The sequence below is a fragment of the Pelodiscus sinensis genome, chromosome 3, assembly GCF_049634645.1.
Source record: "Pelodiscus sinensis isolate JC-2024 chromosome 3, ASM4963464v1, whole genome shotgun sequence".
NCBI classification, from domain to species: domain Eukaryota; kingdom Metazoa; phylum Chordata; order Testudines; family Trionychidae; genus Pelodiscus; species Pelodiscus sinensis.
Genome location: NC_134713.1, coordinates 132,429,691 through 132,449,640, shown reverse-complemented (window position 1 = coordinate 132,449,640; position 19,950 = coordinate 132,429,691). Strand labels below are relative to the sequence as shown.

Sequence of the window (19,950 nt, the reverse complement as noted above, 5' to 3'; positions counted from 1 at the left end):
ATTCTCCTGAGTAGACTGCACAATAAACGATACAACTTGCTGTGTCAATACTTTACACCTGTTAAAATACATGAATATAGCTTTACAGTAATCACTAAAGCCAGTCAACAGCTTATATAGCCCACTCCTAGCCTCATTTAGCATAGACACATTAATTGACAACATTTTTTCTCCATTTTTCTCCTCCTCTTTCCTTCCCCATCCTCTCCCATTTTATATTTATTTGTGTGGGGGACTTTAACCCGGACGGCCTCCGTTCGTTGTCTGACCGCAAAGAGACAGGCAACACCAGCAAGATCCAATCACAAGCTCTTTATTGAATAGAGCGCACTACAATAGAGAGCAGCCCGTCTCCCAAATGAACCAGGCACGATTTCAGTAACAAGTAAGATTATATAGACAGTTCCGTCGCGTCATAAAACATTTGCCCAAGCATCTCAGCCCCCCCTTAATTAGTTAGAAGCTTCTAGTGTTAATGCGTATACTTCATGGCCTTAAGCAATTCATAATGCAGCAACAGCTTTTTTATCAGCCTAGAAGGCAAGTACCAAACAACAAGGAGACAGGGAGTTAAAACAAACAGAGGGCAGAGACAGTTTGTTAAGATCAGGGTGAGAACAGAAACAAGTAGTTACCTTATCAGTTCTCAAACTAGCTGTTCCCATCACAACCCGCATAGGAATGCAGCCTTTCACTTACTTTATTTTGCAGCTTAAGCAAGTACATAGGGATTGCCCCTTTGCTTCAACCATGTCTCTAGTTCTGCTCAGGGACTACCCAGAAACTTTTGTTAACCTTTCTTTGATCTGTCTTAACATAACTGCACTGGGCCCAGTTCTCTAGGGCCTAACATTTGCAACCTGAACTTCTTTAATTCAGTCATTTGAAAAAATGGGTTGTGCCCATGAAAGTTCATGATCCCATCTACTTTTTTTTTGTTAGTTTCTAAGGCTATGTCTACACTGGCTGCTTCTTGCGCAAGGGTTCTTGTGCAAGAAGTCTTGTGCAAAAACACGTCCACACTGCCATGTGCGAGATGTGCTTTTGCGCAAGGGCATCCATGGCAGTATGGATGCTCTTTTGCGCAAGAAAGCGCTGACGGCTGTTTTAGCCATAGGGCTTTCTTGCGTAAGAAACCCCTGCTGATTGTCCACACTGACCTCTTGCGCAAGAGCTCCTGCGCAAGAGAGCTTACACCTGTTAGAAAAGAGCATAGAAAAGAGCAAGAAGCCTTCTCTTACCATGCCCTACTGTAAATCTTCTTACACAAGAGCGGGTGGGCAGTATGGATGCTCTGCGGATTCTTGCGCAAGAACAGACGTTCTTGCGCAAGAACCCGCCAGTGTAGATATAGCCTAAGAGTGCGTCTAGACAAATTGCGTAGTTTATTCCAAGCTTAAGTCAAAAGAGCTTATTTTGAAATTTGGTGTTGTCTACACAAATGTCAAAATAAGGCACTACAGGCAGTCCCCGGGTTACGTACAAGATAGGGACTGTAGGTTTGTTCTTAAGTTGAATTTGTATGTAAGTCGGAACTGGTACATATTGTAGGGGAAACTCTAGCCAAACATTTCTCCAGAGCTCAGTTTTATTCTCCCACACCTCTCTTCCCTCAGTCCTTTATTCTCAAGCTGAGGTGTCTGCTGAGAAAAGCCGCTCCGCGTCTCCCTGGTCTGCTGGGGGGTGGGGGTGGGGGCGCTAGCTTTGCGTCTCCCTGGTCTGCTGGGGGGAAGCAGCTAGTGCAGGGTTGCCTCACCCAGTTTGTAAGTAGGGATCCGATGTAAGTCGGATCCATGTAACCCGGGGACTGCCTGTATCCTGCCTGGAGTTGCCCATCTCCTGCCTAAATGTCAGAGTGCTTCACAAACTAGGAAAGAAAGGCAGTCAGCCACCTAAATCATGTACCAGAGGCCCAATCAACTGGGCATGGTTGCAAGCTTCCTACTGCATTGGGCCTTTCAGGCTAGTTCACAAAAAACAGCCAGGTGGGAGGCCATCCTTCATAACCTTTAGCCTCATGTACTCATTCTGAATGTGGGAGACACTTCTCTTTGCCACCTTCCTGATTGAAATCCCTCTTCTACTGACTAACACTATGCTAAAGAGCAGAGGTCTTCAATTTGTGGGGCACTTCTCCCAAGGGGGGCATGGAGTAATGTTCGGGAGGCTGTAGCTAGGACCTTTATCACCCCTTCAGGGTGCATGGAGGAAGCACCATCCAGCCCCAGTCCTGGCCCCATCCCTATCTGCTGGCCTGGGGTCCTGGCTGCTGGCCCCACACCGGGTTATGGCAGAAGCTGCAGACCTTGGCTCCTAGCCAAGAGTATGGGTCTCATTCCCACCTGTGGCCCCAGCCTCAGCTCCCTTACCCTTGTCTGTTTCCCCTCCTCCCAGAGCTGTGGTCCCACTCCTGGCTCTGGGGGGGGGGGAGGGACGGACAGACAAGGGCAATGGGGGCACAAGGTTAAAAGTTTGGGGACTGCTGCTATAGAATCTGTCACTGTCCCAATTAACATTTAATTAAAGCAGAACAACTTCAACAGAAGAGACTGAGGGAGGACACTACCCCTGTATCAATATATTTCATGGACTCATAGTTAGAGCACTCATCTGTGAGGAGGCCATTTCCTTCTCATTTTGGGTGAGCACCCTACCCACTAGGCTTATGGTTATCAGGGAGGTCTTCCTCCTTGCTTTGTGGTTTCAGGCCCTTCACTTGACTTAGTGGTGGTCAGACACATACCTTCCTCCATTTGTGGAGCTAAGCACCTATCCAAGATAGGGTGGGGCTTAGAACACACTCCTCTTGTCAGCATCTCCCATTGACTAGCTTAGGTGGCACCTCACAGCATACTGGCTTTGTGATTCAGAGTCAAAGTTAACTGTCTTTCTCCATTCATTGTGTAGGTGTCTAATTCAGGTTTTGTAGATTGCTGTGTTCTTCCTGTTTTCTAGATACCTTAACATTGGGCTCTGCAATGTTCAGCATCATAACAGCTAAGTCCCCTTATGCACCTGGGCTTCATTGCCTTACTCCTAGTAAATGGCATCTAGACAATTTGATAATACATGCTCTAGAAACTTTATTAGATTATAGCCAAAGACCAAAGTCATTAAGTAATGCTAAAAGCATGTCCAGCTTTGGAAGGCAGGTGGGAAAGTATAAATCTATTACAATTTTAGTTTCTCCAAAAATACAAGCTGTAATCAGTTTCCTCTCTTAGGAGTTAAGAAAATCCGAGATGGGTCCACAGCAGCATGATTCTGCCAAAAGCAGTCCCTCTGCTGTAACTACATGGACAACTACTAACTATACCTGGGAGTGGTAAGATTTGAAGTGCCATGACAACAACATTTTGAAACTCCAGGCATGTATGGAATAGAGTACATAGCAGTCAGTCCTGAAGTGCACTGGGCATCTAGACAAACCAAAGGTTTGATTTGGTATTTTAGTATACAATCCAGGCAAATCAGACTAGCTACACACACACACACACAATTACTGCTAGCTAGGTCAAAAAGAAAGTCTGGGAAGAAGAATCAGTTCTCTGCACAGGAAACAAAAATGAATGATCTAAAAGGCTATTATATTTTGAGGAAAGTTGTGTATTTTGTAGACTGAATAAATAGTGATGATCCTTGCTCACATCAGCGCTTTCTCCTTTCTTTTAATCATGAGAGGGATTGGATTGGATTCAGCAAAACTGCAGAATAATCAGTTGCAGAACTCACAGGTTCTGGGGCTCCTTTATTCCCTCGAGCTATACTGAAGATCCAAAAAGATAGATCACCACATCTCTGAGCAGCACTTTGAGGAGGGAATTTTCTTAGCTGTTCTGTAATACTAAGGAATTAGAGCCATGTGGTAAGAAATAGATTCTATTAGAAGTGGCGAGGAGTCCTGTGGTACCTTATAGACTAACCGAAGTGTTGGAGCATAAGCTTTCATGGGCAAAGATCCACTTCGTCAGATGCATGTATTAGAAGTGCTTCCGTGGGCTATCAAGACCAAATCAGCCCAGCCTGCAAATGTAACTAGATCTGCAGTTTATTTAATCTGTTAAAGATCTGAAGTCTACAGCTGGAATGGTATGGTAGTCTATGTGCAAAGTATCCTTAATAAGGTATAAATAGCAAACTGTAAAATGTTCCCTTCAGTCCTCTCATAGTTGGTATTATTCCCATTTTAGTAGTGAGTAAATAGGCACAGAAAAGTTAAGTGACTTGATGGCAGAGAAAGAGGGGCATGAAAGAGACTTCTGAGTTAGGCATGGGTCAGCCAGTCAGAAACCTCAGTTCTAAAGCTGGCTCTGGTACTAATTTGCTATGGGTCTTTAAGAGTAAATTTTTCCACCTCTAAAATAGTAAGTGACATTTATCTGCCACAAAGGAGTGAAGCCTCCCTGAATAATGAATGTAAAGTGCTATGTAAGTGCAAAGTGTTATTCAGACTAGCCAGTGGCAGAGGTAGAAAGAGAATGTGGGAATTCTTGGCTACCATTGTGCATTCAATGCACTAATTACACCAACTATTGTATGTTTTCAAGTAGGAATGGACTGCTTTCGCTTCAGGTCAAAAATTCACAGCTGGAAATTTTCAAGCAAAATTGTCTTTATGATTTTTTGTAAGACCCGATGCAAAACTTCTAATTTACTAAAATGTCAAGGATGTGAATCATACCAAATGCTCCTGAATTCTGCGAGCCAGTTTTGCACAGCTGCATTAGTGTTTATGATTTTCATGCACAGCAAAGTGTGACTCTGCTATCTTTCATGACCAACTAAAGAACCAATGCATTAAAAATATAGCTTTTCAAATGAACTTTGACAACTAGAAAATTTTGATTAGCGATGGAAATATGTCCTCAAATATAAATACAGAGACTAAAATATTTTTATATTTTTAATTGCTACATCATGTCTTTCAACTCTTTTATGAAATTAACGATTAAAATAGATGATACATTCTTAGCATAAACTTGGCCACTGTACATTTTTATTGTATAAATTAATGTTTTTAAAAGAACCAATAAAAATCATACCAGTAAAATTCCTGCAGGAATATAAAATCAATTGCAACTTTAAACAATGTAAATTCTATTTCAAATTCTCAAACAATACCTGTTTGGTTAATAATAAAAAGATTCAATTTGCTGTGTCTAAATTACTTAAGTTACAGTAGCTGATGAGATTTGATTCTCTTTTGAAGCTTTACAAATAATATCACTTACTTGAAGAAGCTGTGATGGAGGTCACATGAGCTCACTAAAAGTTTACATTTGTTTCAAGTTTGTAAACAGAAATCTAATACATTCTGCATACAGTGGTAGTTAATGAGATTCATTCAATAAATTACAACCAATAATATATTTGAATTGAAGGAGTAATCACAGAAGTCTTCAAATCTGTGTAACTGCTATTTGCTGTACAATTTATAATAGATATTGAGAATTATAGCTGTCAGAAAACTTTAAAAGTAACATTATCTACTAAGGCTCTGAAACATTCTTTTTATATAAGGCTCTGATCTACTCAAAGTATAAATTATTATTAGAACTGGTGGGCTATACTATCAGCTAATATAAGTTAATGTAGATGCACTGAAGTCAATGGAGTTTCTGTGACATTTACCAGCTGACAAAATGGTCCTGAGTGCCTTATGGACAAGGGGATTAACTGACTCATACTTGAAAGTGAGGCACTGTTTCCCACCCCTAGGGAAAGACGGTAGTAAAGTGCAACTGGGGTTTCACAGGAGCCCATATCCTGCATCAGCATATCTCCCTGCTGCCCTGGTCCTCTCCTGTTCAGAGAGCACTGCTCACTTTGGGGACTGCAATGATTGCAATACAGATGCTAATGTGGGAGTTTTGTGTACTTTGTACTGACAGAGCCATCCCGCAGATTTCAAATTGCCAAATTCCCTGCATGCTAGTTATGGGGGGTGAAAGCCAGCATAAATTGGGGCTGACACAAGCCTAAAGCTCATAACTGCATTTCAGTGTAATTTGGTTTGAGAGGTGGCTATTAAACAGCCCTCCATCTATACACATAAATGAAACCAGTGGCAGTTAAACTCAGTAGAAGAACTGGAAACTAAATGGTAACTGAAAACTAAATACACTAGTCACATTAATCTTATATGAAAGATGAAAAGGTATTTGTGAAAACAACTCTTAACCTACCCAACAATATTACAATTATTTTAAAAGCAATGTACTCTTATAATTTCTTTACAAAGAATGCCATCAGTGTGGTAGATAAATTATTGGTCTTTCTTCAACTTACGAGTAGACTTTCTTGTTTGATCTGATTGGTCATGCGATAACAGTGGATCAATATAACTGAGTGTTCGGAAAATCTTCACATACCGGAAGTAGCTTATAACAAGGATGCCCCCAAAAATGGACAGTATGAGGACTGAAAAGCCAGCAACCTTACCAATGTGTGGACTGAAATATAAATGAAAGTTGATTAAAAATAGATGTATATTTTCAAATTCTCCCCTTTATGTAGTCAAGAATCTCTCTGACTTTATATTGACAGACATGACATAACTTTATTTGGAATCATGTCTGCTGGAAACTCTCAAAAATGATACACATCTTTGTGAAAATATGGCTGATTAATGACTAAGTTTTGCTTTTGCTTTTTATGCTCACAATGATGTAGAAGTTAAGGGCAAAATCCAAATGATTTTCTATAGAAGTAAATGGCAATACACTACACTATGATTTTAGTGGGACCAAGACCATACACTTTATTCTTTCTATAAAGAGGTGAGTGAGTACAGTGGGAACACTATAAAAATTCATTCTGGTTTAGAAACATTTAGAAACATATATTTCCTGTACTTAATATGGGGAATACTGTTAGAACTGTTTGGATTTGGTTAGTATCTCTAGTCTAAGATCTCATTACCTATCTATAGGTTGGGAATGTTTCCAAGGGATAACAATATTTTTATTGCTTCATAAAAATTAAATTATAATATATTATGTTTAGTTGTGGCTATTGCTCTTACCTTTCTAATATGCCATATGTACGGACTGCAAAGATTGTACTTAAGTCACAAAAACTGGAATATACAAAAAGACTATTACATATTTTCTCAACTATAAAATTATTCAGAATAAAAATATACAATCACAATAAAACCATCTTGTGCCCTTGTCCATCCCACCTCGTAATAACTAAAAGCTTTTATTCAAACTTCAATAAACACTCAGACTATTTTTTAAAACAGTGTGCTTTTATGCAGTTCATAATTTAATGCAGTATTGTCAATTCTTGTGATTTTTTTTTTGTGAGTGATGGGATTTTATCTTGGACTGGAGCCAATCTTGCAGTGATGTGAGTTGCCCCATCTCTTTAGTGAATTTCAATCCTGCCTGGGGAAAACCTAGTGACTGGCTTTTTTCTCCAACTGCCTGACTCCTGTGGAACAGCAGCCCTTCAGAGCTGCTGCACAAGCAAACAGAGCTCTCTCCCTCTACTCTCAGCAGGGGAGGGTGGGGGTGGACAATGGAGAGCAGAAAGAGTCCAGTAGCTCTGGGAAGATCGACTTCCTCCTCCCAACTTCTTACCTGTGAGCAATGGGATAGCTCCTCTGCTCCTTGCACCTCATCTACTGTAACACTACAGCTGAAATGGTTTGGGAAGCAGAAGAATCCTTGGAGCTGCCCACCTGCTCTGGACAGGATTCTGATGGAGCACCTCCATCCACTTGGAGTTGGAGAGTGGATAAAGAACCCCCGGAAGAGCAGAGGTGGGCATAGGGAGGCTAAAGTGAGGAGGGGCAAAATTGTTGGCAGTTCCGTTGGTCAGCAAAACTGATGTACGGTTTGGGTGCAGAACAGAGGGGGAGGGGACTAAACAGATGGGTACTAGGAAGGCAAAAAAGATGAAGACATGGTTAAGTGTGGAGCTGGGGTTAGAACTGATACAAGGGCAGAACTGACACAGGGCCTGGATCAAGGCAGGGGCAGTACAGGGTAACAAGCCAACATTCTACAAATACATTAGAAGCAAGAGAAAGACCAAGGACAGGGTGCAGATCCATTGGAATAACAGAACATGTGGAAATGGCAGAAATAGTAAACGAAGTTTGTTTCAGCTTTCACCAAAAACATTAGTAGCAACTGGACATTTAACATAGTGAACACCATTGAAAATGAAGAAGGATCAGAGGCTAAAATAGGCAAAAAACAAGTTAACAATTACTTAGATGTTTTCAAGTCACCAGAGTCTGATGAAATGCATCTGAGAATATTCAAGCACTGCCCAAATGTCAGGTGCACTGTGTCCACGGCTTGTGCATGCATATTGGCTCAGTGACTATTATGCCTTGGGCTCAATCTGCCCTACACTGGTGGCTCCTGCAGTGTGGGATACATAGACTCATAGACTTTAAGGTCAGAAGGGACCATTATGATCATCTAGTCCCGTGGTCCCCAACCCGGTGCCTGCGGGCGCCATGGCGCCCACCGGGCCCTTTACGTGCGCCCACGGAGCACTCTGGGCTGGCCCCGCCCCCGGGCGTGCGGCAGGTGCCAGCCTCGGGCGCATGGCCGGCCCCGGCCCTGGGTGCGCCGGGCGTGCCCTTGCCGGCACTGGCCCTGCCCCCAGGTGCACCGCGCGTGCCCTGGCCCTGGCCCCGGCCGCGCGCGCCCTTGCCGGCCCCGGCCCTGGCCGCGCGTGCCCTTGCCGGCCCCGGCCCCACTCCCGGGTGCCCTTGCCGGCCCCAGCCCTGGGGGCACCGCGCATGCCCGTACCGGCCCCAGCCGCGCAGAACCTGGGCAGCCCCTGCCGGGGATTGCAGCACATGCTGCTGCCAGCCTCGGGCGTGCGGCGCATGCTTGGCCCCGCCCCAGTCACGTGGCCTGTGAGCGGCCCCACCCCCTTACGCACAGCGTGTGAGCGGCCCCGCCCCCAAGCGCCCGGCAGCCCCAAAAGGTTGGGGACTACTGATCTAGTCTGACCCCCTGCACAGTGCAGGCCACAGAATCTCACCCACCCCTCCTAGAATAATCCTCTCAGCTATATCTCAGATATTGAAGACTTCAAATACTTTGAAGACCCCAAGATGCAGAGAATCCTCCAGCTGTGATCTGTACCCCATGCTACAGAGGAAGGTGAAAAACCTCCAGGGCCTCTGCCAATCTACCCTGGAGGAAAATTCCTTCCCGACCCCAAATATGGCGATCAGCTAAACCCTGAGCATGTGGGCAAGACTCATCAGCCAGACACCCAGAAAGTTCTCTATAGTAACTCCTATCATCCCTCCATTGACCTATTTCCCACTGACAATGAATGGTCAATTAGTTACCAAGATCATGTTATCTCATCAAACCATCCCCTTCATAAACCCATCAAGTTTAATCTTGAAACGAGATAGATCTTTTGCCCCCACTACTTCCCTTGGAAGGCCATTCCAGAACCTCACTCCTCTAATGGTTAGAAACCTTCGTCTAATCTCAAGTCTAAACTTCCTACTAGCCAGCTTATATCCATTTGTTCTTGTGTCTACATTGGTATTAAGCTTAAATAATTCCTCTCCCTCCCTGGTATTTATCCCTCTAATATATTTAAAAAGTGCAATCATGTCCCCCCTCAGCCTTCTTTTGGTTAAGGTAAAAAAGCCAAGCTCCTTGAGTCTCCTTTCATAAGACAGGTTTTCCATTCCTCGGATCATCCTAGGGGCCCTTCTTTGTACCTGTTCCAGTTTGAATTCATCCTTCTTAAACATGGGAGACCAGAACTGCACACAGTATTCCAAATGGGGTCTCACAATGCCTTGTATAATGGTAGTAACACCTCCTTATCCCTACTGGAAATATCTCGCCTAATACATCCCAAGACCGTATTAGTCTTTTTCACGGCCATGTCACAATGACGGCTCATAGTCATTCTATAATCAACCAGGACTCCAAGGTCCTTCTCCTCTTCCATTACTTCCAACTGACGTGTCCCCAGCTTATAACTAAAATTCTTGTTATTAATCCCTAAATGCATAACCTTACACTTCTCACTATTAAATTTCATCCTATTGTAGGATGTAGGGTTTATATATCTTGGTAGACAGCTACCTTCTGTCAGTGCATCCTTCCAGGGAGGTGCAACCTGGCAAAAGGGGCCATACAGCATGGATGAATTCGTTCCTTTGAAGTTTTATCAATGAAATACCTTTGTGTTTGGTATTTATGGGTCTTTTGCACTTTGTTTCAGAAAATATATAGGATGAGTGTTATTATACATTCCTAAATGGAATACCCTGTGGAGTGTATTATTTTCTTTACAATAGAGGATAGAGGAAATGAGAAATTTTGAAATGGTTTATTAAAGGGAAGGAAATATCCTTTAGGTATGGCTAAACTTTGATAAGTGACTGTAAAAAGGTCACTGTGCAGTCCACTATTTTTGGTCTTTCAATTATTTTCCACATCAAATATATTCAGTCTACACCTAAGATTTTTTTTCTCCAAAAACCAGCCCTACACACTCAACCTGAGCACTGAGACCATCTATTAAAGCTATGCAATGCTATTGTCTTTAAATTATATAGTCAATGGCATGTTATGCAGCTGAATTGTTACGCCTGGAACTGGTTTCAACTCTTAGGTGGGTTAGTTCTGCAGTGGTACACAAAAATAACTTTCTTTTAGTTACTTAGCCTAAATTCACAGTAATTACTCTGAATATATACAAAGAGAAAATCTGTTAAGTAAAATGACATTTTTTACAGTCACTTTAGAAAAAAACTGGTTTGACTGTCAATTGAGATTACAATCTGGCCCTATTGGGTTCTGTTGTCAAATTCACATGTTGAAGGCCTCTTGCCTTCCTTTCCACAGAGGTAGGATGAACATTATTCTTTTAGAAATCTAAGAGGAAAAAATAATAGCTGCACAATGAAAGAATTGAGGACCCTAAAAATCCGTATCTAAATCATCCATCAGTTGAAACCCAGTAGTGGTAACTACCTGCAACATCTATGGCCAAGTGATACCTCAAGCAAAATCGTTTTTAAAAATGATGACAGTGGATATTTTATTAATCTTAATCCTAAATCAGTCATTAAAAAGGTTTTTTTTTAAATGTCAAAAATAGTTAACCTGAAGTTTGGATCCACTATCTTCACTTTGAACACATAAATGCCACTGTACTCGATGGGCCAAATGAGAGAATTGTAACTGGAGTGGTTCAAAATCTGATACAGCTGATTTAGGTCTCCTAGAGGTCCCGTTTGAGATTCAAAGCAGGTTCTGTAATTCTGAAGAGAAACAATAAAGGAGATCTTTTAAACTAGCTTTGGAAAACAATGAGACCTACCTGCCGGGTTTTCTGAGCTTGTGTGTGTATATGTGCCAAAGCAGAAATTCCCTGGAGACAGTACAGCACACTTCCACACTCTGTACTTAGCCAGCTATGTTGGCTAGCAAGGAGGGGAGAAGCCTGGTTCCCACACATCCTTTGGCTTTTTTCAAACAGTCTGCACCCTAAAATAGACTTGCTTCATTTTAATCAAAAACAACCCAGTGTTGTATCTGAATTGAAGTCACTGAGATTCATTAACTCAAGTTAATGTGGCAAGCTGCTGGCTATTTACTCTTTAAGGGCACATCTACACAGCAGGGCAAAAGTCAAATTAAGCTACACAACTTCAGCTACGTTAATTGCAAAGCTTAATTTGGCTTTTGGCACTGTCTACACAGCAGGAAGTCCATGGAAAAACACTCTTCCTGTGAACACTCTTCCCTTACTACTCATAAAATGAGGGTTACAAGAGTTGGAATAAGAAGTCCCACAGCTTGTCATATTTTTGAAATAGTGGCTTGCTGTGTAGACATGCTCTTTGTTATTTCGGAATAACATCAGTTATTCCAAAATAATGCTGTTGTGTAGAGATAGCCTAAAGGAGCAAGCAAACCTTATTAGCCCTCTGAATGCATGGGCAGAAGTACTAAAGTACATGTGTGGATAGGAGTACTAAATGTCTTTATTAGCTCTCTGAATGCATTCAATACCAACACTGAAACAATATTTTAAAAAACCAATATACAGGCAGTCCCCGGGTTACGTACAAGATAGGGACTGTAGGTTTGTTCTTAAGTTGAATTTGTACGTAAGTCGGAACTGGCGTCCAGATTCACCTGCTGCTGAAACTGACCAGCGGCTGACTACAGGAAGCCCGAGGCAGAGTTTCTCTGCCCCGGCCTCCCTAGAATCAGCCGCTGATCAGTTTAAACAGCGGCTGAATCTGGATGCCTGGAACAGAGCAGCTGGGGTGCTGCCGGATTGGTCCCCACAGCGCCGAGGTGCGGCGCTGCGGGGACCAATCCGGCAGCACCCAAGCTGCTCTACCCCAGGTGTCCCCAAGTCAGCTGCTGCTGAAACTGACCAGCGGCTGATTCCAGGAAGCTCGGGGAAGAGTACCTCTGCCTACGGCTTCCTGTAGTCAGGATGCCTGGGGCAGAGCAGCTGGGGTGCTGCCGGGTTGGTCCAGTAGCGCCGAGGAGCGGCGCTGCGGGACCAACCCGGCAGCGCCCCAGCTGCTCTACCATAGGCATCTGCAAGAAAAGCCTGGTCTGCTGGTGGGGGGGGGGGCACTAGCTGTGCCCCCCCCACAGCAGACCAGGGAGATGCGGGCGGCGGGACCGCCCAGACGCGCCGCGGTCCTGCCGCCCGCGTCCTCTGCTGCTTTGCTCCGCGTCTCCCTTTGGCCCCCCCCAGCAGACCAGGGAGACGTGGAGCCGCTTTTCTCGCCCCGGAGGACGCGGGCGGCTGGACCGCGGCGCGTCTGGGCAGTCCCGCTGCCTGCGTGCTCCGCGGCTTTGCTCCACGTCTCCCTAGTCTGCTGGGGGCCCCCCTCCCCAGCAGACCAGGGAGACACGGAGCCGCTTGTCTTGCCCTGGAGGACGCGGGCGGTGGGTCCCGCCACCCGCGTCCTCCGGGGTGAGAAAAGCCCCATTCGTAAGTACGGATCCGGCATAAGTCGGATCCGCGTAACTCGGGGACTGCCTGTAATTAACTTCCTCTACCTCCAGAGATGCCCAAAATTTTTACTCCCAAATGTGAGACCTTTAATGCACAGCTGGTGCATATTAAGATGAAATACACAGCATGCTGAAGTGGCTGTTAGGTGGCTATTCAGTCTGGACCTCTGGTCTGATAGAATTAGGGTGACGAGTAACCCAATACAATTGGGATACTCCCAATATTTAACTCTTGACCTGGTTTTTATATGCAGCAGAGCAGTTGATATTGGGGGAGGTGGGCTGAAGAGTTTTTATGGCATGTTGGGGGACCTCAGGGAAAAAAAGATTGAGAACCCCTGTTTTAGTACACTCATTTATTTAAATGATGTTTATGATTTTCTTTCAACCAGGCACATGACAACAGGGGATTAGTGAATTTCTGAATAACAATATCCTTTCATAGCATTGTCAGATCATTACTGTATTGTCATCCGACTTGTATTCCACTTGCTCTATTATGCTTTAATTAGATTTCCCGCTTCCCCCAATATTAATACTGTGAAAATGCCAAGTAAGGCAGCTACAGATTTCATTCATATTTTCCATAAGCTATTTGTAAATAACTTCCTACCTGTGGACTCCATATTTCATCTAATGGTCTGTTTTTATTTTCTTCAAGCATTGAAATCCAAGTCTGTGCTTCACGCAAGCAGCCCACCTATTTAAAAGAATTCAAAGGCAAAAAATAAAAAGGTATTAGTTCTCTATCCCTTTGTTATTTTCTGAAGGGTAATACATGGGTGTTGGCCATTGTGGTTCTGTATATTTTATTTATTTATCTTATATAGCTCTTATAGAGAAAGTACCACAGTACAAATCTAAGGCAACAAAATATATGTGGGGAAAGATTCTGTCCTTAAGGGGCACGTTTGTTTATAATAAAGTATTATAGTAACAGTATTAACAATAATAATAATGTTAACATGAAGTGGGGCTTCAAGTTTCAAGCACTGATTGAAGTAGGCAACACCAATCAGAATGAAATAAATGTTTCATGAATTGACCATGAGATGTAAACTGTGCTCATGTAAATTATAGCCATAGCAGAAATACATTCTGAGAAGGAAAAGGAACAAGTACAGTGCCTAAAATGTCTGAGTAGTACATTCAGTCAGGAGTTGGTACCAGAAGGGCAGTAATTAAAAGAAGAAGGGGATTGACACAGTGAAGCATTTAGGAGATGTCTACATTGCAATTAGACTTGGGTTAATGGGATGTGAGGTGATGAGCTGTTTAATTGCGGTGTTAGATGTAGACATTTGGGCTCGGGTTGCATCTTGAGCTCTGAGACCCCCTCACCTCATAGGGTTCTCGAGCCCCAGCTCCACCCATTCCAAATGTCTACACTACCATTAAGTGGCCTCATTGCTTGAGCACCATGACTCCAAGTCAGCTTGCATAGGCCATCCATGGATTTTTGATTGCAGAGTAGACATAACTTTAGCTATGTCTAAACTACAGGCTTCTTTCAGAAGAAGAGATCTTCCGAAAAAACTTTTTCTGAAAGAGAGCGTTCATACTGCAAAAGTGCATCGAAAAAGTGAACTGCTTTTTCAAAAGAGTATCCGTCCAGAAATATAATTTATGCTATCATGTGCCGAAAGTGCCCGTCTGCTATGTACATTGGACGTCTCAGACACTTCGCCAAAGAATCAATGCCCACAAAACAGATATTAGACAGGATCACAAAGAAAAAACAGTTTCTTGCCATTTCATCCAGAAGGGACATTGTCTCAACGATTTGATTACCTGCATCCTGCTTCAAAGGCCTTTTAAGACTACACTTGAAAGAGAATCCTCTGAACTGTCATTCATGCTCAAATTTGACACTTTACACTTAAGTTTGAATAAAGAGTCTAATTATCTTACTCATTACAAAGATAGCTTCCCCAATTATCACCTCTAATATCATTAGCTCACAGACATTTACCTCCCCCGCATTCCCCTTCTCTTCTGAAATTTGATTTGTCCTTTTCATATGTGTTCATTTTTTTTAACTGTATCCTTTGGTATATATGGTTGTGACAATTTTCTTCCACTATTTGATCTGAGGAAGTGGGTCTGGCCCACGAAAGCTCATCACCTAATAAACCATCTTGTTAGTCTTTAAAGTGCTACATAGTCCTGTTTTTGTTTCAGACAGAATGGACGCTCTCTTCCATGTAGGCTGCGATTGCACAGATGGAATGGTCACCAGGGAACTTGTGGTTTTTCCTTTTCCTGAAAGAACTCCCTCTTCCCTGTCCACACACACCTTTTTGCAAAAGAGCTCTTTTGCAAAAAGGCTTCTCTCATATAGTATGAGGATTACCAATGCTGGAAAAAAACCCTCTGTTCTTTTGATTTTCTTGTAGAAGAATGCAATTGCAGTGTGGACGTTCCTCAAGTTTTGTTGGAAAAATGGTTATTTTTCCGACAAAACTCTGTAGTGCAGACATATCCTTTAAGTAAAACATATGGTGTCCAAGGAACAATGAAAATGCAAAACAAAGTGTGATGCTAGACAGCTGAGGAGCAAGACAATGACCCTCCACAAGTGCTCCTTCATCAATCCTGGCCATTCTGGTACTGACTACTGCAGCACTTAGGATTGTAGACTGACTTAACTTCTATAAGGACTAACTCCTAAGGCTCCAGGCCCCATAATAGTATGGCTCTTTTACAAACTGTTTTCAGATTGTTCTCTGAGCCCCACATTCCCATACTATGGGTGAAGATTCAGCAAAAGATAATTCAGGTAAAAGGCCTGAACCAACACCAGTGAAGTCAATGACTGATTCAGAAAGGGTGAAGAGGACTGAACATGTATAGCAGAAGGACAAACATGATTCTGGAATGCATTAACAGGAGTGTTGTGAGCAAGACACAAGGGCTGTGTCTACATTGGCATCCCTTTCCAGAAAAGGGATGCTAATGAGACACTTTGGAATTGCAAATCCACGGGGGATTTAAATATCCCTCCGAGGCAATTGCATTTACATGGCTGCCGCTTTTTTCCGTCTCGGGGTTTTTGCCGGAGAAAAGCGCCAGTGTAGACGCGATTCTCCGGAAAATAAGCCCTTTTCTGGAAGATCCCTTATTCCTACTTGAAAGGGATATACTGGCACTTTTCTATATTTAAATTCCCCCACTGATTTGCAATTCTGAAGTGTCTCATTAGCATCCCTTTTCCGGAAAGGGATGCCAATGTAGACACAGCCGAGAAGTCATTTTTCTGCTCTACTCGGCACTGAGTAGGCCTCAGTTGGAGTATTGTGTCCAGTTCTGGGCACCACATTTCAAGAAAGATGTGGAGAAATTGGAGAAGGTCCAGAGAAGAGCAACAAAAATGATTAAAGTTCTAGAAAACAAGAGGCAAGACTGAAGGAATTGGGCTTGTTTAGTTTGGAAAAGAGAAGACTGAGAGGAGACATGAAAGCGGTTTTCAGGTATCTAAAAGGGTGTCATGGGAGCAGGGGGGAATTTTTCTCCTTGGCCTCTGAAGATAGAACAAGAAACAATGGGCTTAAACTGCAGCAAGGGAGGTTGAGGTTGGACATTAGGAAAAAATTCCTAACTGGCAGGGTGGTTAAACACTGGAATGACTTTCCTAGGGAGGCTGTAGAATCTCCATCACTGGAGATATTTAAGAGCAGGTTAGACAGACACTTATCAGGGATGATCTAGACGTTGCTTGGTCCTGCTGTGAGGGCAGGGGACTGGACTTAATGATCTCTCAAAGTCCCTTCCAGTCCTAGTATTCTATGATTCTGTGTATAAAAACAAACATTGCATTTACCCATCCACATAGATATATTTCAACAAATGTAATTTAAATAAAAAGATGCCTTACCTGCTTCATAGTTGAGTTGTAACTGTAGTCACTTCTGCCATGAATCTCCCACAATATAAAATTTGCCTCAACTGTTTCAACAAATGTGGTGCCATCATATCTATAAACAATATAGATATAATATAATGTTTCAGTGAAAGCATGTAAATGGGCAAATACCTCCCACTCCTTAGCCCTGGAGGGAAACATGGACAGTATGTTGCTGCTGTGCATAGATGACTGGTGCAAGCAAGGGGCGGTGGTACAGGGAGGGCCACACATAGGAACAGGGAGGGAACATAAGAAAGCACCCCATTTAGTAATCAACATTTTGGCAAGGGCATAAGGGGGCAGGAGCAACCCTCGACAAGCTTCCGGCAACTGGCGTCCTAGGCGAAACAAGTGATCGGCTCTCCCGCCTCCACAGCCCTCAATGGCCGTTTATCTTGGCACCCTAGGCAACCGCCTAGTTCACCTGTATTGATGGGCCGCCACCGTAAGGGGGCAGTGCATGTCCTGGATTCTACCATGAGTCACCTATGCTGCTGTATAAAAGGAGAAAAGAACAAGCAGGGAATGTACAGTACAAAGACTTTTCTTTGAAGACTCCCTACACAACAGTGCACTATGGGCAAATAGGATGTAGAATCATGGGTGGGACCAAAGGTTCTGCTGCAAGGAGGATATTCCTTCCTCCAGCACTGGGCTAGGCAACAATGGGGACAGGCAGGAAAGGTCACTTGACCCTTGTCAAACACCTGGGAGGGAAGAGACTAGCAGCCAAAGCCAGAAGGGAAGAGAAGGGGCTAGGGCTTTCCTCTTCTGGCCATGCTGCCCAGGCAGGCAGCGTGGCCAGAGGCTGCCTGGGAGAGTATATTAGTGGATCCATATGTCAAGGGGATTGGAGCCAGCATAGCAGGATAAACAGAGCATAAACCCTCACCATACCAGGTAACGTGGGTTGGGGACAGCGTGGGGTGGAGGAGCAGGGATGAGTCACGTGGGAGGGTTACGTTCCCCTCCCCCTTTCACTGGTGCTCCATTTGTGTCTCTTCCCCACTACTCATCACTGCTGGGCTTGCTACTGTTACTCTTGCCATTTGGCTAGAGAACCCCCTACAGCTTCGGAGAACTATGTAGCAGTGTGGGAATGAAGCTTTATACTTACAAGGCAATATTAGGGTGAAAAGGTGTTGCATAATGAAGATCCATTAGACAACCATACTTATCCCAATCATAATTTACCACCTAAAAAGAAAAGTAGTGGTAATATACTTTATATTTCTCTATATTTCTTCTTTGCATGCGCGCGCACACACACCACACACACACTTAAAATAAAACCCTGTAACTCTCTCACCAGGTCTTCAGTTGTTGGGTTCCACAGATATTTCCTAGTGTAATGAAAAACTTAATGTTGGTTTTATACCTTTAAAAAACATATTCCCCTCCTTTCTGGTATAAATGAATTGGATAGTTTAAGTAGGAAGATTAATAATGGAACATGCAATTTTTCTTCATGGCTTAAAAACATATTGAAACAAGCTTTTCTAAATCCTCCTGCTATAAATCTGTAAACATTGCTATATGATTAGACATCTTAAAGAGATATCAACTTAAAAATCTAATACTTGCATCTGAAAATCTGTAAGCAACTAACTGATACAAGCATCACTCATATCTAGTAATTAAAATAACTAAAATTGTTCCTTTTACTCTTCTCCCCACCAAATTTCTTCCCTTTGAACATTTGGGTGCTCTCCTGGCCCCATTGAGTTCAATGGAAGTTTTGGTATTGACTTCAGTGGGAGGCTTCACTCCTTGGCTACGTCTAGATTGGCATGATTTTCCGGAAATGCTTTTAACGGAAAAGTTTTCCATTAAAAGCATTTGCGGAACAGAGCGTCTAGATTGGCACGGACGCATTTCCGCAAAAGCACTTTTTGCAGAAAAGCGTCCGTGGCCAATCTAGACGCGCTTTTGCGCAAAAAAGCCCTGATCACCATTTTTGCGATCGGGGCTTTTTTGCGCAAAACAAATCTCAGCTGCCTACACTGGCCGCAAAAAGCACTGATTTCTTACAGTAGGAAGTCAGTGCTTTTGCGGAAATTCAAGCGGCCAGTGTAGACAGCTGGCAAGTTTTTCCGGAGAAGTGGCTGATTTTCCGGAAAAACTGGCCAGTCTAGACACAGCCCTTGTGTACAGTCACTTTCATTGCATAGTCCAGGGGTCAGCAACCTTTTCAAAGTGGCATGCCAAGATTTAACTCTCCTGCCCTGGCTCGTGCCGCTCTCCCGGAAGAAGGGGAAGGGACTCTCTCCACTGTGTGCCCCACTTGGTCTCCTGTCCTGGGCTCCACTCCGGCTTTTCCTGTGGGGAAGGGAGGAGCAGCACATGCATGCTTCTCCGGAAGCTGGATGCAGCGCGGAGCCTTGGGGCTTCCCTGACTTGCAGGAAGCCAGCGCTGGCTCCAATCTCGCGGGGGTAGGGGGCGATTCTGGATTGCCAGCACCGGATGGGGTCAAGGTGGCTTGGGAGAGGGTGGGGTTCAGGAAAATGGGCAAGGCAAGAATGGGCAAGTGGGTGATCCCGGGGGTGTCCAGCCCTGCTGGAGAGAGGATCCCATTGGGGTCTGAGCTCCCACCGCACGTGCCACTCAGAATTGGCTCGTGTGTCATTTATGGCACGTGTGATGTAGGTTGCCAACCCCTGGTATAGTCATTTGATGCTTAATCATGTACTACTGAAATCCAATGACAGAACTTCCATTAACTTCTGTGGATGAAAGAGTAGGTCCTTAGTTGTTTTCTCTGTTGTTTATGTGAAAATTTCAGAGAGCAACATTAGAGAAAAAGTATTTTTAAAACATAGGATGATATGACTGGATCAAACTCAAAACCTGAGAGGGGGACTAAATGATTGGTACACAGATTGAACCTCTCTAGCCCGGCAACATCTGTGGCCTGGCATGATTTTAGTTAGTTGGTTGTCCATTTATCATGGATATGGCCAAGTTTCCCATGGTCCTGTAAAGTTTGTTTACATCCACCAGTCCTGGCTCTCAGTGTTCTGTACTGTAATTTAGCTCTAAGTTACTCCTAA

The 19,950-nt window shown here is 43.6% G+C and overlaps 1 protein-coding gene across 8 annotated transcripts in view; it reads right to left on the bottom strand.

Annotated features, from left to right (window-relative positions):
- Positions 1–4,900: 4,900 nt before the first annotated feature.
- The window catches only part of CATSPERE (catsper channel auxiliary subunit epsilon), a 100,410-nt gene continuing 85,360 nt past the window's right edge, over positions 4,901–19,950 (bottom strand). For all 8 annotated transcript variants that reach the window (XM_075924875.1, XM_075924873.1, XM_075924874.1 and 5 more), the window contains 7 exons: positions 18,209–18,242; positions 18,017–18,096; positions 16,870–16,969; positions 13,609–13,695; positions 11,115–11,272; positions 7,025–7,078; positions 4,901–6,452 (listed from right to left, as the gene is read on the bottom strand). In XM_075924875.1, coding sequence (XP_075780990.1) covers positions 6,266–6,452; positions 7,025–7,078; positions 11,115–11,272; positions 13,609–13,695; positions 16,870–16,969; positions 18,017–18,096; positions 18,209–18,242 — 700 coding nt within the window. In that variant the 3' untranslated portion in view covers positions 4,901–6,265. The remainder of the gene's footprint in view (positions 6,453–7,024; positions 7,079–11,114; positions 11,273–13,608; positions 13,696–16,869; positions 16,970–18,016; positions 18,097–18,208; positions 18,243–19,950) is intronic.